General features: G+C 37.1%; 1 protein-coding gene across 6 annotated transcripts in view; it reads left to right on the top strand.

Annotated features, from left to right (window-relative positions):
• Positions 1-23,731, top strand: part of HMCN1 (hemicentin 1) — a 510,534-nt gene extending 486,803 nt beyond the window's left edge. For all 6 annotated transcript variants that reach the window (XM_082401086.1, XM_082401087.1, XM_082401085.1 and 3 more), the window contains 3 exons: positions 3,236-3,355; positions 20,480-20,606; positions 22,127-23,731. In XM_082401086.1, coding sequence (XP_082257212.1) covers positions 3,236-3,355; positions 20,480-20,606; positions 22,127-22,493 — 614 coding nt within the window. In that variant the 3' untranslated portion in view covers positions 22,494-23,731. The remainder of the gene's footprint in view (positions 1-3,235; positions 3,356-20,479; positions 20,607-22,126) is intronic.
• Positions 23,732-25,371: the final 1,640 nt, after the last annotated feature.

The raw sequence follows: 25,371 nt of genomic DNA, 5'->3' as shown, positions 1-25,371 counted from the left end.
TGGCTTTATGTGATGGGTGCCAAAGCAGTGGGTTAAAAGTGAAACTCTCAGCTACTGTGTCGACTGCTTGTTCTGTCTGCAACCAGCACTGCCCTGACTGTTGTTACACACTCCCCATGGAACCTCTCAGTTCAATTATTTTGTATATATGTAAGTCACTGAAAAGATAATGTAAGCCAGGACAAAACTAATTTGTTTCCATTGTTCTAACATATGTGCTTTCAGTATCTTTACCTAAACTCAAGTCTGTAATTTAACTTGTTTGCAAAAGTGAAGTGTAATTTGCAACTCAAAAATTGAGACCTTGTCTTCAGTTAAGTTGCAAACAATTCCATCTGTCATTCATTTAATTCAATTTGCTGTGAGTATCCACAGTTTGCATGTCACTGAGCTATGCACCAAGGGGAATTAGCAAACACAAATTAGCCCCACAGTTTGTCAGAAGAAATGAGAAAGCAAAGAAGAAAGGGAGGAGGGAGGCAAGAGGGGAGGGAAGAAAGAAATTCTGTTTAAATTTGAAGACCCCTATGCTAACCTCATGTTCTTGAATTTTTCTTAAGCATTCCACACGTTGCTTATTCTCTCCCAGATATGCTCTCTGTTAAACATTTTTTAGATATTTAAAAGAAATATTTTCTGACTTCAGTTTTTGTCATTTCTTTTTCTACCCTTCTCCAAGCCCTGTTCCTGCATCGTTATCTTCTTAGACATTCTTCCTTAGTCACTCTTAGGCGGACTCAGCTTCTCACATTATCTCCACTCAGCTGGGCCTTCAGACCCTCTGGATCCTTACTCTTTAACCTTTATTCTCTAGGCCCAGGTGTTCCCAGAACTTTTCTGTCTGGCTGTCTTGAAGTACCTAAAGCGTAATATGATGCACATGGAATCTCCTCCCTGTGATCAGCTTCCTAGAACTGTGGACAGTGCTAGTTTCTTTTACTCCTTGAACTTGAAACATTCATGGGTTCATTAACAACTCTCAACATTTTGCCCCATATGGTCAAACACTACTTAATTACTAAACCTGTGGACTCCACTGTCCTTGGGAGTATGTCAGACATTGCTCTCAGCCTGCTCCAAACCATTCTTACTGGTTTTTTTCCATTGGTAATTTTGGTAATTTTTCATGCCCACAATTTTTACCTCTTTGTTAGTGAAACTTTTCACTATTTTATTGACAGAATTAACATCTGACATTTTGTCTTTCAGTGTTTCTTCTGAATAGTCATTCCCACTGAAGGGTTTTCATGTCCTATTAACATTCCATTCTCTGCCTTCATCTTAGACAACTCTTCTACCTTTACTCTCCTGCTCCAAAAATCCTTGTTTATGCTCTGATAAATGAGTGAAACGGTATTTCCCACACCATCTAGTCGATTTCTTCTAGATCATGTGAAGGTCCAAGTCATTTGAAGAAAGAGTCCCTGATTAATAACCAGTTCTCCATTTCTTTATCGCAATCTGTGCCCTGTAGTTTCATCACAGTAGAGTCTTATGAATGTTTTCTGTGTCTTTGTGTTTATATTACACTAATATGTTTATATGAATTACCTTCCCGAAACCATCTACTATGTGAGGCAGCTACTATTTCAGAGTGAGAACCAATCTTGGAGACTCTAAAGTAAATTTCTATAACTAGTCTATGACTGGATATTTAAGTTTTATTTGGGGGTAATAAATAGGCTTAGACATTTAGAAATATTTCTTAAAATATGGTGAGTATTTTCTGGCGTTGGTACTAATAAAGAAATTTACACTAAGATTGCAGACAGCTTTGGAATTATGTAACAAGCAACCTGCAGTAAACACCAAATGCCTTTAATTAACCATCTAGGATAGACAGCTTACAAAAGATTCAGATTAACACCATGGAATTTTGTTAGACTTGGGCTAAGATTTAGCTTTTTAGGGAATTGATTCCAAAGCTTAATAGAGAAAACGAACGTTGCATTGCTTCTCTGAACACCAAAATCACACTTGGGGCCACTTTAAAATTCATACTCTGGAAAGTGTGATGTCGACTACTTGGAGTTCAACGTCATTTACATTTCTGTTGTTATCTTAGGTTAAAGCCAATTATAAAGGGAAAAAGTAAAAATATATCAAAAGTTCTGCAATGAGTGCTTTGGTTAACCAAACTGGGGCAAAAACAGTGACAAATATTTGATGAGCGTTTGTCATTAACAGATTTTGAGTCATTGCAATTATCATCTGAGCATATGCGCAATGAACAGGTCCTTTTGCTGAGTCATCTCCAGGGTTTCACTTTGTCTTCCCTTTACTTCCAGCCCTCAGCACTCCTGCTCCCATTTCATACCACGTTCTCTTCCTTCTAACACTGGTTGGCACATTTTGATATTAGGCAAAACACAACTGAGACAAGAAATCTGAGGTTTCTCAAATCCCATCTCTCATTCTGAAAGCAAATATCAATTAATTTTTTACTATCTATTCCCACTCTTTTTATTGCTGTTTTCTTGACTTTGTTTAGTAATAGCAGGTAGCTTAGCTCTTTATAATTTATACAATGTTTTTCATATATTACATGTTTGAACCTTCCAACAAGCCTCTGAAGTAGGGAGATTGTATCAGTGACTCCTGTTGGCAGAAGAATCAACTGAGATCCTGAGAAGTTAGGTGACTGGCCCAAAGTAACATAGCAACTATATGTATATCTAGTTGCCATTAGTACTTTACAATTGTATGAAGTTGGATGAATATTCCTATCACAAAGATAAAACCGCCTCCACTTAATGATATCTGCATATGGGAAAGTTACAGGCATGGCTGTTGGAGAGAGAGGGGCCGCTAAACTTTAAATAAAACAGAAACGAGTATTTCTTTTCCCAATTAATCTCAATAGAAACTTTATCTTTTAGGTAAATTCTACTGTGTTCTGTCAAGAGTTTAGTACCTTGGTGGTTTAGGATCCTGTACAGGTCTGTTTCATCTGTCATTCCAATCTTAATTACTTAACTAATATTGCAATTGGCCAGTTTGGGGCTTCAGCTCATATATGCTTATACACAGAAGAGATGTTCATATTTTATAATACAGGACAGTTTATACTGTACTCCATTAAAAACATACTGATATGAAACAGCTTTGAACATTTTTAAGCACAAGTATAAAATCAAGTTTTCTGTTGTATGTCAACAACTTGTTTATACTTGATTCTGTCACAGTTTCTGCCTTTGTTTTGCATGGTTACACACACTGCTTTTTTTCTGCACAGATATTGATGAATGTGAAAATAGAGACACCTGCCAGCATGAGTGTAAAAATACCTTTGGGAGCTATCAGTGTATCTGCCCACCTGGCTATCAACTCATGCTCAATGGAAAGACATGTCAAGGTGAGAAAATGTTGGGACATTTATTGCTACAACTTAACCTAAAACCAGTACAGGATAGTGTGAGAAATGTCTTTTTTTTGAATAATTTTTCTTCTAGTTGCTTCCTCTCCTCTCACATTCCCATGGGTCCAACTTATCTATAATCCTTGCTTTTGCAAGCAGGAGAAAGCAATTAAGCAAAGGAAGAGTTGAGAAACACTTTTGGTATGGTCTTACTAGAAGGAGCAAGAATGCCTAAGCCACTTCATATCATATATATATATATATTTAAAACTAAATGGAAATAGACCTCTTCAAACATGTTTTCACAGTTCAGCTAAGAAGAAAGGAGAAATGAGAAGAGTTCTCAGTAAACGTACCTCAGTATTAGGCATTATTTTATACTTTGTCTTAGTGATCAGTGGGTAATTGATTAATCCACTCATTCTTTGAGTCAAATGATGAGTAACAATCATGTGACAGAGTTGCAGGATACAGGAGGTTAAAACAGATGAATAATGTACACTCTCTTCCCTTTATGATCTTAGAGTCTAGTGGAGACAGACATGCAAATAAGTGCATAATCAACATACAAGGTTGTAGGTGTTATAACTGTTTTAGATAATGTGTAGTGATGGTAGAAAGAAAATCAATTTCAATAGCAAAATTGTTACACAAAAATGTGAAAGGAGCATTGTATATTGATGAGGTGTAGTATGTTGTAACATGTCCTTGATCAAAAGAATATGAACTTGTATAAATCGTTAAAATCTTCTAAGAAACCACCTCAATTCCATGGACAAAATCTGAGAATATTATATAGGTTTTAATAAGCCTCTAAATTTTATTAGTTTCTGTCATGTATAAAAGACTTCCCTTCACAAAAGACTTGCTAGGATGCAGCTCATGGAAATGTGTTCCAGAAGCCAAGACCAGGATGCACAATGGCTTCACCTGAGTTACCATGAGCTTCCACACGCTTACTCAACTCATTCACCCATCACACTCCCTGAGAGCCCCCACTGATCATGTGGGCTGGAGAAGGAAAATGAACTCAATAATAACCTTTACTCCCAGCCATCACTCAAACATTTATGAAGAACTTACCCTGTGAGGAACATCTTACTAAGTTTTGAAATACTGGAAGAACATATTTACATTATAGTTTTATGCTTTTCCAAAACAACTATTACCTCATTTTAATCAGCAGTATAGTTTTGTCAAGAACAATAATTTGTACCCATTCTACAGATGATAAAACTAATTCTCAGAGTGATTATGTGAGTCTCAATGTCCTAGAACCATCAAGAGCAAGGGTAGGACTTGATCACAGATCTCACAATGTCAGGAATGGTCCTTTGTCTCTCCTGTGATGCTGTGAACACCAGGGTCATTGTATTGTGGGAGCAGACAGAGGTTAGAGCACTTACGTTGTCCATATTTTATAACTTCTTCAGCTCTTCAATCCAAGAATCCTTCTGAAGAGGTGGCAGTGCACAACACTAACATTACACTCCCTACAGGTGCACCAGGCACCAAGGAAGGAAGGGGGTAGATACTGAAGCATTTGGAATAACCAGCCAGACTGCAAACTCCTTAGCCAGATTTTTTTTAATAAATTTATTTACTTTATTTATTTTTGGCTGCAATGGGTCTTCGTTGCTGCACACGGGCTTTCTCTAGTTGCGGCAAGTGGGGGCTACTCTTCGTTGTGGTGCACAGGCTTCTCATTGCAGTGGCTTCTCTTGTCACAGAGCACGGGCTCTTGGCACGTGGGCTTCAGTAGTTGTAGCATGTGGGCTCAGTAGTTGTGGCTTGCAGGCTCTAGAACACAGGCTCAGTAGTTGTGGCACACGGGCTTATATGCTCCACGGCATGTGGGATCTTCCTGGACTGGGACTCAAACCCGTGTCCCCTGCATTGGCAGGTGGATTCCTAACCACTGCGCCACCAGGGAAGCCCCTTTAGCCAGATTTTTAAGGGTTATGTCATATTCTCATTAGAGGATTTTTTCCTCTCTAAATTATTCCAGTTTGTTTTTTTTAGTTGCCCTTGTCACTCATTCAGTTCAAAACATTTTTCAGCTTTCACTTGTATTCCAGAGAGTGGAAAATAATGTGCACAAATCAGAAACAGGTGTCATTTAAAATGTTTGCAATTTAAATGAGTTACATATTTTTGTGGTTTTAAAAAAAGACATGAGGGACTTCCCTCATGAATTTGACATTGAATGAGGACAAAGACTAGTCTAAAGTGGAAGTCACCAGACTGCAAAATGAAAAACAAAAAACATGCCAATCATAATTTGCCCCAGAAGCAGAGAGGAGAAACTAAAAAATCCATATGCTAATTTTAAGCACCATTAATCTAATTCTAAAACTGTAAGAACACTACATGTTGGCATTGCATTCGAAATGAGTGTTCTAATCTATCCAAGTTTTTAAGAAGCAATTCATAATGTTTGTCAAGAATCTGAATTACTCTACACCCTCTATAAGACAAATGTTTCAAGTATGCTTATCCTAAATTACTTTTTTAATGTATCCAGAGCACTTGGTTAAATGCATTCATATGTTCTAAAGCTATTACTGTGAAAGTTTTCCAGCTCATCTTGGTATTCTTTTCTTGTAGCAATAATATTTATGTTATGAAATCCCTATACTTTAATTTTTATCATAATAATTTTCTCATAATATTTTATAAAAACCAGACATCACCACACTGTCAGTTAACAGAAGACAGTCTTATTTCTCCATCTTTTCTAGCTTCTTTTTTTAAGACCAATGAGTAAAGTGAATGAACAGAGTGACTAGAGTGATTGCCTACAGGATACTTACTCCTGAGGAGGTAGCAGTAGACAGAAGACAAAGGAGAGCTACTACCTTCCCCAAAGCTCAAATACTTTATGAAAGCTCTTCTATAGGAAGTGTACATTATTATGGAGCTAGAGACAAACACTTTGTATATTAGATTCTCATATCTCTGATAGATTTATTTGCAGCCAATGAAAATCTGTGATAAGGTAGCTGTTCTTATTATGCCTGGATGTGTGTCCAGATTCTGACCTCCAATCACCATTTTCATGGACCCTAGCAGCCCACTGGCCTCCATGTTTCTGTATGAGTTCACTCTAAAAATTAAAGCTAAAATGAAATTTGGAGTATGGATGGAAAGGGAATTTTTTTTTATGGAGAGAAAAGAAGATAAGATTAATTGAATTTCTTTCACAGTTTCCTAAAGGGCTTTTTACTTCATTCTGAGACAATCTCATTTTGTCAAGGAGATGGAGCACTTCTGGCAGATAAAATCATAATTAGAAATTGGTTTGCAGAGACAAAAGGCAAGATTTAAGTGAAATAAAACATGTTTCACTCTGTTGCATTCCTGGAGGAAAACTAGTCCTAATATAAAATGAGTAATAGAAAGCACATTATGTCATTATCAGCACATCTAAGTAACTAAAAAGTCAAGTAAGTGATTTACTCCATATCATTCTAGCTTAATATCTTTTGACGTTGTGCAGACTATTGTTAAGTTTAAAGTAACTAATTACATTGTATGTCATTTCCTTAAGAAATGGAATATATTTAGAACCAAATCTAAAAATGCTCATTTTTGACACAGAAATGCAAATGGCAAATAATTTAAAAATTTAACATTTATTCTCCACGATTTATATACTGTCTCTTGGAATATCTTCTCGCCTTTTTTTTTTATAGTAATATTCCAAGTTATTTACAAGTTCATGAAAGAACTTCACGAATTTAACCCAAGATCAATATAAATACTATCATGCAGATACCAAGTCACTACTATGAAATGACATAATAGTTACACATACCCATTGCTTGTGGCACCAATTCCATGACTGAAGTACATTTGACCGTTAGAACCTCTCTCTCCACAAAGCTGATTTGGGTCCAATTATACATCAGAATCTATGTTTATTCAAATACTAAAGAAGAAAATGTTACAAGTGGCTCTGTGCAGCCCATTGACTTAAACTTTCTCTAAAATTAGTCTTCAAATTTTTTGTTTACCTACTCCCAAAAGAAATTTGAAAACCTTATACTTCACTCATACTTGTAAAAACCAACCTCCAAAGTTTCTTACCATGTTTAAATAGTTACAGAGAATGTGAGTTCTGGCATTGTTATTTGGTGTTTACGTGCTTTCAATGTATTTTCATCAAAACTTTGGAACTGTACACTTAACTCAGTTACTGGAGGATGACCACCATATAATTTAAAAGTGTGTACTCATTGTAAAGCCAACCAGACTGTCAGAAAAATGTCTAAAGTCATTTTTCTGTTCAACTAAAAGTGTTAGTAGGTGTTCCTATGACAGCCAACTCATTTCTGAAATCTAATTTAAAATGGAGAGCTAAGACCATTGGTTTGTAGCCATGATGAAATAAGGCCTGCCACTATCAACATATGCCACCAATTCTCTTATGCTTCCTATGTGCCTGGAAGCATTGTATACCCTGTATCATAAAGAGATTTGCAATTAGTGGAAACATTTTCCTGTAAAGCAGAAGAAGGATGTAAGAGGGAAGAGTTTGGGAAAGGAGAACTCCAGGCCATAGGAAATTCTCAAGCAGATTGATTTTAGGAAGGAGAACTTACTTAGGGAAAATCAAAATCTGAATGGAGAGCAGGACAAGATGGTGGAGTAGATGGATCTTGAGCTCACATCCTCTCACAAGCACAACAAAATCACAACTAACTGCTCAACAACCATTGATTTAAAAAAAGACTGGAACCTACCAAAAAAGATAGTCTACATCCAAAGACATTAAGAACCCCAATGAGACGGTACAAGGGGCTCACTCGCAATATAATCAAACCCCATGACCCCCAGGTGGGCAACCCACAAACTGGAGAACAGTTATATCACAGAAGTTCTCCCACAGGAGTGAGTTCTGAACCCCATGTCAGGCTCCCAGCCTGGGGGTCTGGCATTGGGAGAAGGAGCCCCCAGAGCACTTGATGTTGAAGGCCAGCGGGGCTTGAGTCCAGGAGCTCCACAGGAGTAGGGGAAACAGAGACCCACTCTTGTAGGGTGCATACAAGGTCTTGTGTACACCATGACCCAGAGCAAAAGCAGTGACTTCATTAGGAGCCTGGGCCAGACCTACCTGCTGGTCCTGGAGGATTTCCTGGGGAGGTGGGGGAGCAGCTGTGGCTCACTGTGGGGATAAGGACACCAGTGGCAGAGGTACCGGGGGTTATTTATTAGCATGAGCTCCTCTAGAGGCTGCCATCTTGGTACCATGATCTGGCCCCACCCAACAGCCTGTAGGCCCCAGTGCTGGACTCCTCAGGCCAAACAAGCAACAGGGCAGGAACACAGCCCCACACATCAGCAGACAGGCTGCATAAGGACTTCCTGAGCCCACAGCCACCTCTAGACATGCCCTTTGACATGGCCCTACCCACCAGAGGGTCAAGACCCAGCTCCACCCACCAGAAGCAAGAAAACTACAGTCTGGCAGCCTGCAGAACTGAGTCCACAAACACAGATAAGAACCTACCCCAGGACTAGCTGGCCTCTGGCCCTTGGTGACAAGAAGGGAATGTACTTCTGGGACACATAGGACAACCCCTACAAGGAGCCACTTCTCCAAGGTCAAGAAACATAACTAACCTTCCACATACATAAAAATACAAATAGAAATCTAGACAAAATGAGGGGGAGAGGAGTATGTTCCAGACCAAGGAACAAGATAAAACCCCAGAAGAACAACTAAGTGACGTGGAAATAGACAATGTACCTGAGAAAGAGTTCAGAGTAATGATCATAAAGATGATCCAAGAACTCAGGAAAACAATGGATGCACAGAGCAAGAAGTTACAAGAAGTTTTTAACTAAGAGTTAGAAAATATAAAGAACAGCCAAACAGACTTGAATACAATAACTGAAGTGAAAAACACACTAGAAGGAATCAGTAGCAGAATAAGTGAGGCAGAGAATGGATAAGTGAGCTGCAAGACAGAGTGGTGGAAATCACTGCCACATAACAGAATAAAGAAAGAAATGAAAACAAATGAGGATAGTTTAAGAGACCTCTGGGACAACATCAAACATACCAACATTCACATTGTAGAGGTCCCAGAAGGAGGAGAGAGGGGGAAAGGGCCTGAGGAGATATAAAGAGATAATAGCCAAAAATTTCCTAACATGGGAAAGGAAACAGAAACCCATGTCCAGGAAGTGGAGAGAGTACCATATAGGATCAACCAAAGGAGGAACATGCCAAGGCACATAGTAATCAAACTGACAAAGAGAAAATATTAAAAGCTACAAGGGAAAAGCAACAAGTAACCTCATGGGGGTTCCCTTGTATGTTATCAGCTGATTTTTCAGCAGAAAATCTGGCCAGAAGAGAGTGGTACAATATAAATAAGGTGATGAAAGGGAAAAACCCACAACCTAAGATTCTCTACCCAGCAAGGCTCTCATTCAGATTTTGATGGAGAAATCAAAAGCTTTACAGACAAGCAAAAGCCAAAAGAATTCAGTACCACCAAACCAGCTTTACAACAAATGCTTAGGGAACGTCTCTAGGTGGAAAAGAAAAGGCCACAACTAGACACAAGAAGATTACAAAATGGGAAAGCTCACTGGTAAAGGCACACCTACAGTAAAGGTGGGAAATCATCCATATTCAAATATGATATCTAACCCAGTAATCGTGAGAGGAGAGTAAAAATGCAGGATACTTGAAGTGCACTTGAAATTAAGAGACCAACAACTTAAAACAATCATGTATATATATAGACAGCTATATGAAAACCTAATGGCAAATGCAAACCAAAAATCTGTAATAGATATACACACACAAACAAACAAAAAAATGGAATCCAAACACAACTTTGAAGATAGTCATCAAATCACAAGAGAAGAGAACAAAAGAGAAAGGGAAGAAAAAACACCTATGAAAACAAATCCAAAAGAATTAACAAAATGGCAGTCAGAACATACATATAAATAATTACCTTAAATGTAAATGGATTAAATGCTCTAACCAAAAGACATGTTTACAAACGGATGAATTGATAGAAAAACAAGACTGGTATATATAGAGTCTACAAGAGACCACTTCAGATATAGGGACACATACAGACTGAAAGTGAGGGAATGGAAAAAGGTATTCCATGCAAATGGAAATCAAAAGAAAGCTGCAATAGCAATACTCATATCAGACAAAAGAGACTTTAAAATAAAGACTGCTACAAGAGACAAAGAAGAACACCACGTAATGATCAAGGGATCAATCTAAGAAGAAGAGATAACAATTGTAACTATATTGTGTTGGCCAAAAAGTTCTTTCAGGTTTTTCCTTAAGATGTTACAGAAAAACCCGAACGAACTTTTTGGCCAACCCAATATATGCACCCAACATAGGAGCACCATAATATGTGAGGCAATTATTAATGGACATAAAAGGAGAAATTGACAGTAGCATAGTAATAGCGGGGGACTTTAACACCCCATTTATATCAATGGACAGATCATCCAGACAGAAAATCAGTAAGGAAACACAGCGCTAAAGTGACACATTAGACCAGATGGACTTAACTGATGTTTATAGAGCATTCCATCCAAAAGCAGCAGAATACACATTCAAGTTTACATGGAACATACTCCAGGACTGATCACATTCTGGGCCACAAAGCAAGCCTCAGTAAATTTAAGAAAATAGAAATCATAATCAAGCATCTTTTCTGACCACAATGCTATGAGATTAGGAATCAACTACAAGAAAAAAACTGCAAAAAACACAAACACATGGAGGCTAAACAGTATGCTACTAAACAAATGGATCACTGAAGAAATCAAAGAGGAAATCAGAAAATACCTAGAGACAAATGAAAACAAAAACATGATGATCCAAAACCTATGGGACACAGAAAAAGCAGTTCTAAGAGAGAAGTTTATAGCTGTACAAGCTTACCTCAGGAAATAAGAAAAGTCTCAAGCAACCTAACCTTACACCTAAGCAATTACAGAAAGAAGAACAAACAAAACCCAAAATTAGTAGAAGTAAAGAAATCATAAAGATCAGAGTAGAAATAAATGAAATAGAGATGAAGAAAACAGTAGAAAATATCACTAAAACTAAAATCTGGTTCTTAAAAAAAAATGAACCTATGTATATGTATAACTGAATTTCTGTGCTATACACCTGAAACTAACATAACATTGTAAATCACTTATACTCCATAAAATTTTTTAAATAAAATAAAAATAAGTGAAAGTATTAAAGTGAAAATAAAAAATAAAAGCCGGTTCTTTGAAAAGATAAACAAAATTGATAAACCTTTAGACTCATCAAGAAAAAAAGTGAGATGGCCCAAATCAATAAAATCAGAAACGAAAAAGGAGGTGTTACAACTGAAACCACAGAAATACAAAGGACCATACTAAAAGCAACTATATGCCAATAACATGGACAGCCTAGAAAAAAATGGACAAATTCTTAGGAAGGTACAATCTCCCAAGACTGAATCAAGAAGAAGTAGGAAATATGAACAGAATAATCACAAGTACTGAAATTGAAACTGCTTAAAAAATTTCAGACAAACAAAAGTCCAGGACCAGATGGCTTCACAGGCAAGTTCTATCAAACATTTAGAAAAGAGTTAACACCTATCCTTCTGAAGCTGTTCCAAAAAATTGCAGAGGAAGGAACACTTCCAAACTCATTCTATGAGGCCACCATCACTCTGATACCAAAACCAGACAAAGATACCACAAAAAATGAAAAAACACAGGCCAATACCACTGATGAACATAGGTGCAAAACTCCTCAAAATACTAGCAAACTAAATCCAACAATACATTAAAAGTATCATACACCATGATCAAGTGGGATTTACCCCAGGGATGCAAGGATTTTTCAATATCCACAAATCAATCAGTGTGATATACCACAGTAACAAATTGAAGAATAAAAACCATATGATCATCTCAATAGATGCAGAAAAAGTTTTGATAAAATTCAACATCCATTTATGATAAAAAAAAAAAAAACCTCTCCAGACAGTGGTCATAGAGGGAACCTACCTCAACATCATAAAGGCCATATATGACAAACCCACAACTAAAATTATATTCAATGGTGAAAAGCTAAAAGCATTTCCTCTAAGATCAGGAACAAGACAAGGATATCCACACTCCACTTTTATTCAACATTATTTTGGAAGTCCTAGCCATGTCATTCAGAGAAGAAAAAGAAATAAAAGGAAGCCAGATTGACAAAGAAGAAGTAAAACTCTTACTATTTGCAGACGACATGATACTATACATAGACAATCCTAAAGATGCAACGAAAAAACTACTAGACCTTAATAAATTCAGTAAAGTTGCTGGATACAAAATTAATACACTGAAATCTTTTGCATTTCTATACACTAACAATGAAAGATCAGAAAGAGAAATTAAGGAAACAACCCCATTTACCATTGCATCAAAAAGAATAAAATACCTAGGAATAAGCCTACCTAAGGAAAAAAAAAAAAACTTACCTAAGGAGACAAAAGACCTATACTCTGAAAATTATAAGATGCTGATGAAAGAAATCAAAGATAACAAACAGATGGAAAGATATACCATGTTCTTGGATTGGAACAATCAATACTGTCAACATGACTATACTACCCGGGGCAAACTGCAGATTTAATGCAGTCCCTATCAAGTTACCAATGGTATTTTTCACAGAACCAGAAAAAATAATTCTAAAATTTGTATGGAAACACAGAAGACCGCAAATAGCCAAAGCAATCTTGAGACAGAAAAAAAGCTGGAGGAATCAGACTCCCCTACTTCAGACTATACTACGAAGCTACAGTAATCAAAACAGTATGGTACTGGCACAAAAACAAACATAGATCAATGGAAAAGGATAGAAAGCCAAGAAAAAAACCCACACACCTATGGTCAAGTAATCTACAACAAAGGAGTCAAGACTATACAATAGAGGAAAGACAGCCTGTTCAATAAGTGATGCTGGGAAAACTGGACAGCTACGTGTAAGAGAATGAAATTAGAACATTCTCTAACACCATGCACAAAAATAAACTCAGAATGGGTTAAAGACCTAAATATAAAGCCAGATACTATAAGACTCCTAAAGGAAAACATAGGCAGGATACTCTTTGACATACATCATAGCAATATCTTTTTGAATCTGTCTCCTGAGTAATGGAAATAAAAATAAAATAAATTAAATAAAATAAAGTAGAAACAAATGGGACCTCATTAAACTTAAAAGCTTTTAGAAACAGTCAGCTCTACCCACCACCAGAGTCTCCCATCAAGCTTCTTAGATAGCTTCAACCACCAGAGGACAGAGAGCAGAAGTAAGAAAAACTACAGTCCTGCAGCCTGTGGAACAAAAACCACATTCACAGAAAGATAGACAAGATGAAAAGGCAGAGGGCTATATACCAGATGAAGGAACAAGATAAAACCCCAGAAAAACAACTAAATGAAGTGGAGATAGGCAACCTTCCAGAAAAAGAATTCAGAATAATGATAGTGAAGATGATCCAGGACCTCGGAATAAGAATGGAGGCAAAGATCGAAAAGATGCAAGAAATGTTTCACAAAGACCTAGAAGAATTAAAGAACAAACAAACAGAGATGAACAATACAATAACTGAAATGAAAACTACACTAGAAGGAATCAATAGCAGAATAACTGAGGCAGAAGAACGGATAGGTGACCTGGAAGACAGAATGGTGGAATTCACTGCTGCGGAACAGACTAAAGAGAAAAGAATGAAAAGAACTGAAGACAGCCTAAGAGACCTCTGGGACAACATTAAACACAACAACATTTGCATTATAGGGGTCCCAGAAGGAGAAGAGAGAGAGAAAGGACCAGAGAAAATATTTGAAGAGATTATAGTCGAAAATTTCCCTAACATGGGAAAGGAAATAGCCACCCAAGTCCAGGAAGCACAGAGAGTCCCATAGAGCATAAACCCAAGGAGAAACACTCCGAGACACATAGTAATCAAATTGGCAAAAGTTAAAGACAAAGAAAAATTAGTGAAAGCAGCAAGGGAAAAACGACAAGTAACATACAAGGGAACTCCCATAAAGTTAACAGCTGATTTCTCAGCAGAAACACTACAAGCCAGAAGGGAGTGGCATGATATACTTAAAGTGATGAAAGGGAAGAACCTACAACCAAGATTACTCTACCTGGTAAGGATCTCATTTAGATTTGATGGAGAAATCAAAAGCTTTACAGAGAAACAAAAGCTAAGAGAATTCAGCACCACCAAACCAGCTCAACAACAAATGCTAAAGGAACTTCTCTAAGTGGGAAACACAAGAGAAGAAAAGGACCTACAAAAACAAACCCAAAACAATTAAGAAAATGGTCATAGGAACATACATATCGATAATTACCTTAAACGTGAATGGATTAAATACTCCAACCAAAAGATACAGGCTTGCTGAATGGATACAGAAACAAGAGCCATATATATGCTGTCTACAAGAGACCCACTTCAGACCTAGGGACACATACAGACTGAGTGTGAGGGGATGGAAAAAGATAGTCCATGCAAATGGAAATCAAAAGAAAGCTGGAGTAGCAATTCTCATATCAGATAAAATAGACTTTAAAATGAATGTTACAAAAGACAAGAAAGGACACTACATAATGACCAAGGGATCAATCCAAGAAGATATAACAATTATAAATATATAGGCACCCAACATAGGAGCACCTCAATACATAAGGCAACTGCTAACAGCTCTAAAAGAGGAAATCGACAGTAACACAATAATAGAGGGGGACTTTAACACCTTACTTACACCAATGGACAGATCATCCAAAATGAAAATAAATAAGGAAACAGAAGCTTTAAATGACACAATAGACCAGATAGATTTAATTGATATTTATAGGACATTCCATCCAAAAACAGCAGATTACACTTTCTTCTCAAGTGCGCACAGAACATTCTCCAGGATAGATCACATCTTGGGTTAGAAATCAAGCCTCAGTAAATTTAAGAAAATTGAACTCATATCAAGCATCTTTTCTGAACACAACGCTATGAGATTAGAAATCAATTACAGGGAAAAAAACGTGAAAAGCACAAACACATGGAGGCTAAACAATACGTTACTAAAAAACCAAGAGATCACTGAAGAAATCAAAGAGGAAATAAGAAAATACCTAGAGACAAATGACAATGAAAACACGACAATCCAAAACCTATGGGATGCAGCAAAAGCAGTTCTAAGAGGGAAGTTTATAGCTATACAAGCCTACCTAAAGAAACAAGAAAAATCTCTAGTAAACAATCTAACCTTACACCTAAAGGAACTAGAGAAAGAAGAACAAACAAAACCCAAAGTTAGCAGAAGGAAAGAAATCATCAAGATCAGAGTGGAAATAGATGAAATAGAAACAAAGAAAACAATACCAAAGATCAATAAAACTAAAAGCTGGTTCTTTGAGAAGATAAACAAAATTGATAAACCATTAGCCAGACTCATCAAGAAAAAGAGGGAGAGGACTCAAATCAATAAAATTAGAAACGAAAAAGGAGAAGTTACAACAGACACCACAGAAATACAAAGCATCCTAAGAGACTACTACAAGCAACTCTATGCCAATAAAATGGACAACCTGGAAGAAATGGACAAATTCTTAGAAAGGTATAACCTTCCAAGACTGAACCAGGAAGTAACAGAAAATATGAACAGACCAATCACAAGTAATGAAATTGAAACTGTGATTAAAAATCTTCCAACAAACAAAAGCCCAGGACCAGATGGCTTCACAGGTGACTTCTATCAAACATTTAGAGAAGAGCTAACACCCATCCTTCTCAAACTCTTCCAAAAAATTGCAGAGGAAGGAACACTCTCAAACTCATTCTATGAGGCCACCATCACCCTGACACCAAAACCAGACAAAGATAATACAAAAAATGAAAATTACAGACCAATATCACTGATGAATATAGATGCAAAACTCCTCAACAAAATACTAGCAAACAGAATCCAACAACACATTAAAAGGATCATACACCACGATCAAGTGGGATTTATCCCAGGGATGCAAGAATTCTTCAATATACGCAAATCAATCAATATGATACACCATATTAACAAATTGAAGAATAAAAGCCATATGATCATCTCAATAGATGCAGAAAAAGCTTTTGACAAAATTCAACACCAATTTATGATAAAAACTCTCCAGAGAGTGGGCATAGAGGGAACCTACCTCAACATAATAAAGGCCATATATGACAAACCCACAGCAAACATCATTCTCAATGGTGAAACACTGAAAGCATTTCCTCTAAGATCAGGAACGAGACAAGGATGTCCACTCTCACCACTATTATTCAACACAGTTTGGGAAGTCCTAGCCATGGCAGTCAGAGAAGAAAAAGAAATAAAAGGAATACAAATTGGAAAAGAAGTAAAATTGTCACTGTTTGCAGATGACATGATACTATACATAGAGAATCCTAAAAATGCCACCAGAAAACTACTAGAGCTAATCAATGAATTTGGTAAAGTTGCAGGATACAAAATTAATGCATAGAAATCTCTTGCATTCCTATACATTAATGATGAAAAATCTGAAAGAGAAATTATGGAAACACTCCCATTTACCATTGCAACAAAAAGAATAAAATACCTAGGAATAAACCTACCTAGGGAGACAAAAGACCTGTATGCAGAAAACTATAAGACACTGATGAAAGCAATTAAAGATGATACCAACAGATGGAGAGATATACCATGTTCTTGGATTAGAAGAATCAATATTGTGAAAATGACTATACTACCCAAAGCAATCTACAGATTCAATGCAATTCCTATCAAATTACCAATGGCATTTTTTACGGAACTAGAACAAATCATCTTAAAATTTGTATAGAGACACAAAAGATCCTGAAGAGCCAAAGCAGTCTTGAGGGAAAAAAACAGAGCTGGAGGAATCAGACTCCCTGACTTCAGACTATACTACAAAGCTACAGTAATGAAGACAATATGGTACTGGCACAAAAACAGAAATATAGATCAGTGGAACAGGAGAGAAAGCCCAGAGATAAACCCACGCACCTATGGTCAACTAATCTATGACAAAGGAGGCAAAGATATACAATGGAGAAAAGACAGTCTCTTCAATAAGTGGTGCTGGGAAAACTGGACAGCTACATGTAAAAGAATGAAATTAGAACACTCCCTAACACCATACACAAAAATAAACTCAAAATGGATTAGAGACCTAAATGTAAGACTGGACACTATCAAACTCTTAGAGGAAAACATAGGAAGAACACTCTTTGACATAAATCACAGCAAGATCCTTTTTGATCCACCTCCTAGGGTAATGGAAATAAAAACAAAAATAAACAAATGGGACCTAATGAAACTTCAAAGCTTTTGCACAGCAAAGGAAACCATAAATAAGATGAAAAGACAACCATCAGAATGGGAGAAAATATTTGCAAACGAATCAACGGACAAAGGATTAATCTGCAAAATATATAAACAGCTCATTCAGCTCAATTTTAAAGAAACAAACAACCCAATCCAAAAATGGGCAGAAGACCTAAATAGACATTTCTCCAAAGAAGACATACAGATGGCCACGAAGCACATGAAAAGATGCTCAACATCACTAATTATTAGAGAAATGCAAATCAAAACTACAGTGAGGTATCACCTCACACCAGTTAGAATGGGCATCATCAGAAAATGTATAAACAACAAATGCTGGAGAGGGTGTGGAGAAAAGGGAACCCTCTTGCACTGTTGGTGGTGTGCTGAATTGGGCGATTGGGATTGACATGTATACACTGATGTGTATAAAATTGATGACTGATTAAAAAAAAAAACTTAAAATCTTTTGCAGAGCAAAGGAAACCATAAACAAAATGAAAAGACAACCTACAAAATGGGAGAAAATATTTGTGAATGCTGCTACTGAGAGGGATTAATCTCCAAAACATACAAACAGCTCATACAGCTCATGACCAAAAAAAACAACCCAATCAAAAAATGGGCAGAAGCTCTAAATAGACATTTTTCCAAAGAAGACATACAGATGGCCAAAAGGCACATGAAAAGATGCTCATGCCTAATGATTAGAGAAATGCAAATCAAAACTACAATGAGGTATCATCTCACACTGATCAGAATGGACCTCATCAAAAAGTCTAGAAATAATAAATGCTGGAGAGGGTGTGGATAAAACAGAACCCTTCTACACTGTTGGTTGGAATGTAAATTGATACAGCCACTATGGAGAACAGCACGGAGGTACCTTAAGAAGCTAAAAGTAGAGCTACCGTATGATCCTGCTACTTTACTCCTGGGCATATATCCAGAGGAAACCATAATTCGAAAATATACATGCACCCCAATGTTCAGTGCAGCACTATTTACAATAGCCAAGATATGGAAGCAATCTAAATGTCCATCGACAGAGGAATGGATAAGGACAATGTGGTATATATATACAATGGAATGTTACTCAGCCATAAAAAGAATGAAATGATGCCATTTGCAACAACTTAGATGGACCTAGAGATTATCATACTAAATGAAGTCAGAGAATGACAAATATCATATGATATCACTTATATGTGGAATCTAAAAAAAAAAAAATTGAACTTCTATACAAAACAGAAATAGACTAATAGACATAGAAAACAAACTTATGGTTACCAAAAGGGAAAAGGGGGGAGGGCTAAATTAGGAGTTTGGGATTAACATATACACACTACTATATATAAAATAGATAACCAGCAAGGACCTACTATATAGCACAGGGAATTATACTCAACATTTTGTAATAACCTATAAGGGAGAAGAATCTGAAAAAGAATATATATACATATATATATATATGTATGTATAACTGAATCACTTTGCTGTACATCTGAAACTAACACAACATTGTAAATCAACTGTACTTTACTAAAAAAATTTTTTTAAATCTGAATGGAAATTGATTCCCAAAATATTTGCCTGCTCTCATACTGCTGGGAATTTTCATGCACTACCAGGGGAACACAGATAGCACAGTTTGAAACTATTGCTCTAAAATATGATTCTTAACTTTGGGGTCTCAATCCTTTAAATTGTGTTGAACTCTATGATAAATTTTCTGGAAGGAGGGTCCAATCTCAGCCTTGCTTTATCTCTCTTGCTTACTCATGCATGTGTACCTACACACTCGCGCACAGAAACATTTTCATTCACAGATCTCCTGATGCTCAAATATGGACCTCAAGTTAAGAATCATGGCTTAAAAACACTGATTTTTCAGAAAGCTCAAAAATAAGTTTCTTTTAGCTTCATCTTGATGCTTCTTAATTTTGGTGATTTAAGAGTGTTTTTATTTAACAACTTTGTATAGAAAACAACAAAATAAAGAGCATTTCATTTGCATGTCCCCCCAGTATCCTAGGGAGAGATACTTTAGGGAAAGCATCCCACCTATAACAACTGAGGCTGGCTTCTACACAGTTCAGATTTGATCAGACTTGGATTATGGTTCTTGATTCTGTTTTTTTTTTTTTTTTTCTTTATTCCATCTCTCTCCACAAGATCTGAATGACCTGTACAGTCTCCCCTAAATTTATAACTTCTTTAATTTCCACTACCCTGCTTCCCACTCAACAATTTGAACTTACAAAAGAAAATACTAGGGAAGGATCAAGGATCACTCATGTTTTAAAGAGATTCTTCACTTTACAGAAAGGTTCACAAGTGTCCTTTAAATTTTTAGCTTGTTTTTAGTGAACTTAAAGTATTATATTGGCTTTACAAAACTCAAATGCATTCTGTTTCCTAAATATAAAGAACAGGTTTCTTAGTAGCTTCCCTTCTACTTTTATAGCTCGTATTTTTCAATGTCTTTTCACGTATGTTTAAAAAAAACTTAGAGCAGTCTGGGAAATAGCACACCAGGAATCAGGATCCCCACTTGGTGGGTGAAGAAGCTTAAGTGCAGCTACCAGGTTCATTCATGGCGAGGAGAAAGCTAGCCCTCAACGTTCCAGTCCGGTATCCACAATGCCTGCCCTGATGGTGTGTTCTGACCCGAGTTGCTGATGCTGCATGTTCCTTGTGCTATTGTAGATGTTGATGAGTGTCTGCAGCAGAATGTGCACTGTGGGCCGAATCGCATGTGCTTCAATATGAGAGGAAGTTACCAGTGCCTCCAGACGCCCTGTCCGCCTGACTACCAACGGGATCCTGTGTCAGGGTATGTCTTGCCTTCTCTTCCCAGACATGCTTTTGAACATCCTTCTTCCTCTCTCTCCTTGACCAACAACCCCTGTCTGCAGTCATGTTTCACTCACAGGACGTCAATAGCCCCCCAGGGGACAGAGAGTGACGGTGTGTTCCTTCTTCTTCAGTGAACTGGCCAAAAAAATGAGCTCATCCTGCAGCAGCCACTGCAGCTGAAACCATCACTTTGAGCTGCAGGGTTTCTTGGAGCAAGTCTCCCCAGCATGTAATCCACCAGGCAACATCTAGAATTCCGCCTCAGCAGGAAGCATTTTATAGGGTGATAGAGCCTGCTTTTCTTTGAAATTGTCTCCTTTCCGTTGGTGTCGCCTCAGGGTTTTCAGGGCTCTCAGCCATTAGAGCGCTCCAAGAAGTATCATGGCTGTTATGGTGATGAGGAGGAGAGCAAAGATGAGTCAGTGGTCTGTCCATTCACAACTCATCTTGCTTACGTATCCTGCTGTCTGAAACACTGTCTTTTCTGGGTTCTGAATAAACCACTCTTCTATTTTCTCCCTCCCCTTACAGAAATGTTGTATTCTGTTTAGGTACCAAGTTAGTGGGGTGCTTGGGAAATGAGATAATGGCCATCATGAATAGGAACCACTAATAAGGTGGTTCTGAAACCAAATGCTGGTTGGATCTCACACTTTGTTTTCCTCTCAGCGGTGACTACCATGTTACTGTAACATGGTCAAGTGCGGACTGGCCAGGATCCATCAAAAACCTATTTGTAATCTGTCTGAGGGTAATAGGAAGGAAAGGGAAAAAATTAAAAGTGCAGACTTAGGATACTTTTAAAAATACTATGACTGAAGAATCCCTATCTTCAGAACATGGTCCTTTGTACTTTCTTTTTTTTTTTTAGTTTTACTCTTTATTACCAGTGATTTCTGGCAGACAATTTAAAAGTCATGACGACTCAAGAACAACCACTGTGGGCCCTGGAAAAAGAAAATATAGTATTTTTAATCTAAAATCATGTGGAAGGCAAATACAGAAGGAAGTTTTTTTTCAGGAGTCCTAATTGACCTTTTATTATTTTTAGAAAAGTAAACCAAATATCAATATATTCTATTTCTGCTTTCAAATAGTCTTAGGGTAGATGTTAAAATTTTTAAATCATTTATATTCCTCTCTTTAAGAAGTCCTTGTTTCCAATATATGTGCAGATGCTTCTCTTTCCAAAACTGACTTTTCATTTTAAAGACAATGTTGTGGTACTCATACTTTCTTCAGTGGTTCAAAAGCTTCTGATTTTAATAGAGCTGAGAGAGAGAGATATGACTCTAGACCAGCACATTCTCATCACCATCTGGCATCTGGTTTCCGTTAATGACACAGAACGTGGGGTGAGCCTTAGTGCTTTGCAGTCAGACTGTCTCCTGCCTTTAATGCCCAAAAGTTGTCATGCATCACGATCACCTGCATCATGCTTTCTCCTGCTTCCAAGACAAGATAACTGTATACATTTCATGTGTTTGTTGTCCTTAGGTTCTGCCTCAAGAACTGTCCACCCAATGATTTGGAATGTGCCTTGAGCCCGTATGCCTTGGAATACAAACTTGTCTCCCTCCCATTTGGAATAGACGCCAATCAGGATTTGATCCGGCTGGTTGCATACACACAGGATGGAGTGATGCATCCCAGGACAACTTTCCTCATGATAGATGAGGAACAGACTGTTCCTTTTGCCTTAAGGGATGAAAACCTTAAAGGAGTGGTGTACACAACACGACCACTACGAGAACCAGAGACCTACCGCATGAGGGTTCAAGCCTTATCCTACAGTGCCAACGGGACCATTGAATATCAGACCACATTCATAGTTTATATAGCTGTGTCTGCCTATCCATACTAAGCAGCTCTCCAAAGCCTAATCCACATAATTAAACTGCATATATCATGGGAATCAAGTTCTCTTCCAGATTACTGTCTCCTGAACAGTTGCAATCTTGGCAACTTGAAAATGGTGCTATGCTCTTTTGTGTGCCTTCCTTGGTACTGCTGAGGTATTTTCATGATCCCACCATGGTCATATCTTTTGGTAAGGTCTAGAAAAGTCCCTTAGTATTTTCTTTATTTATTACACTGGAGCAGTTACTTTGCAAAGATTATTCTGAACATCTAACAGGACCCATCAGTGATGTGTTTATAGTAACATAGTAGCTAAGATAATTTCCTGTAAAAAAAAAAAAAAAAAAAGCCAAGTGGATTTGAGCATTTAACCATTTTTAGAATAATAAAACTGGTTGCTATGTGTTTGGATCAAAGCTTACCAAGTAACTTATGAAGATGCTTTTTTATGTATTAATACTTTATAATAGGACTTACATACTTATGTTCACTTAGGAAAGAAAGAAATACCACTCATTGTAGAAATATAGTACAGCTTCTAGAAAGTTTTGATACCAAATGATGCTCACCTTGATTGAACATCCAAAATAAGGAGATTATTTTCAGTGACTTTCTGGAACCAGCTGAACCAGTTAGGATAGTAGGAAAAAAGTATTTTTGTCCTCAATGATTATTTATGGCATGGATCTTGGCTCTAACATTTTTGACATGGCCTTCCATTCAGTTAGCGCCATAACTTTTTTTTTAATTTTTTTTTAAAGTCTTTATTGAATTTGTTACAATACTGCTTCTGTTTTATGTCTTGGTTTTTTGGCCATGAGACATGTGGGATCTTAGCTCCCCAACCAGGGATTGAACCCACACCCCCTTCATTGGAAGGCGAAGTTCTAACCACTGGACTGCCAGGGAAGTCCCATCTCCATAACTTTTACATTCTAGACTTTTTAAATTTTCCTGTCAATTGGAAACAATTTTTTTTAAATACCAGTGGGACAGTTTTGTTTTTCTTGAAAATCTTGTATGTTCAAATTAGCATAAACGTTAATCGTCAATACACTGTAAATGGTGGTAACAGACTCTGGAAGCAATTGCCAGGATGTATTCTATTTTTATGAAGTGTACATATATTTCCTTAGTGTGTATTTTCTATATAATATCTTGATGGACTCTTTTATAAAGTTATTTTATAAAAAAATAACATTGTTACAGTAAAACCTGCCTAAATAAAATTTTCACATCCTTTTTCTTAACTTTTTTTAAAACCTAAAATTTGTTTCCTTATAGCTAAAGTATTAAAGTTTATAGACACATACATATATGTGTATGTCATACATATCATAATTTAATCATCACAACTCTTGAGATAGTATTAGTCACATTTTTTATGTCAGGATCCTAGGATTCAGATAACTTATGTAACTCCCTTAAGACAACACAGCTAATTAGTCACAAAAATGTCATACCTTCTACTTCCCATGACTCCAAGTTAAACAGTATCTCCATTTCATGACAGTTTTCTCACCTAGCTAAACAGTTTTATATCACATGAAGTGACTTCATCTACCTGTGATTGATAGGTAATAAGCTAGCAAAGGTCTGATCATGGCCTATGATTGATTGAAGAATGTTTACCTAGCTCACATTATTCAAAGAAACCTGGAAAAATCATGTAGTCCACAGCCAGGCAGTTAGGAGGGTGATTATCTAAATCAATGTTTGCCAAAGAATATTCTACAGAACAATAGCCCAGGTAAGGTACTTTGAGTCAACTGAGTTCCAATATCAAGAAGTTTGTGAAACACTATATATCATGTCCTCCTATTAAATATTTACTATGAGTACTGATACTTAAATAATCTTAGAAATTCAGTAGTAAACAAATTTAAATTGTTCAAGTCCACAATTACCAAAATATTTAATCACAAACATTTGCCCCCAATGTATTGTAATATATCACTGAACATTTGGAGAATGCTGGTTTAATATAATCAAGATATCTGCTCAACTCCTTAGTCCTTAGAAAGGATACTTTACAGCCTACTTTGGTAAACAATTCCAGCACATGACCTTGACCATTGAGCTTCTTCTTAATTAAACCACGCTGACTTTAACACCCCACTTACGTCAATGGAGAGATCATCCAGACAGAAAATCAATAAGGAAACACAGGGGCTTCCTTGGTGGCGCAGTGGTTGAGAGTCTGCCTGCCAATGCAGGGGACACGGGTTCGAGCCCTGGTCTGGGAGGGTCCCACATGCCGCGGAGCAACTAGGCCCGTGAGCCACAACTGCTGAGCCTGCGCGTCTGGAGCCTGTGCTCTGCAACAAGAGAGGCCTCGATGGTGAGAGGCCCACGCACCTTGATGAGGAGTGACCCCCACTTGCCGCAGCTAGAGAAAGGCCTGGCACAGAAACGAAGACCCAACACAGCCATAAATAAATAAATAAATAAATAAATAAAATAAGGAAACACAGGCCTTAAATGATACATTAGACCAGATAGACTTGATATTTATAGAGCATTCCATGGAAAAGCAGAATACACATTTTTTTCAAGTGCACATGGAACATTCTCCAGGATAGATCACATACTGGGCCAGAAAGCAAACCTCGGTAAAGTTAAGAAAATTGATATCTTATCAAGCATCTTTTCCGACCACAACGCTATTAGACATCAACTACAGTAAGTCCCCTACATGCAAATAAGTTCAATTCCAAGAGCGTGTCCATAAGTCCAATTTGTTTGTAAGTTCAACAAAGTTAGCCTAGGTACCCAACTAACACAATCAGCTATATAGTACTGTACTGTAACAGGTTTATAATACTTTTCTTACAAATAATACATTAAAAAACAAAAAACACTTTTAATCTTACAGTACCTTT

Source organism: Balaenoptera borealis (genome assembly GCF_965194805.1).
Source record: "Balaenoptera borealis genome assembly, chromosome: 1".
Taxonomy (NCBI): domain Eukaryota; kingdom Metazoa; phylum Chordata; class Mammalia; order Artiodactyla; family Balaenopteridae; genus Balaenoptera; species Balaenoptera borealis.
The sequence above is the reverse complement of the archived record's forward strand: the minus strand, read 5'-3'. Positions and strand labels throughout refer to the sequence as shown.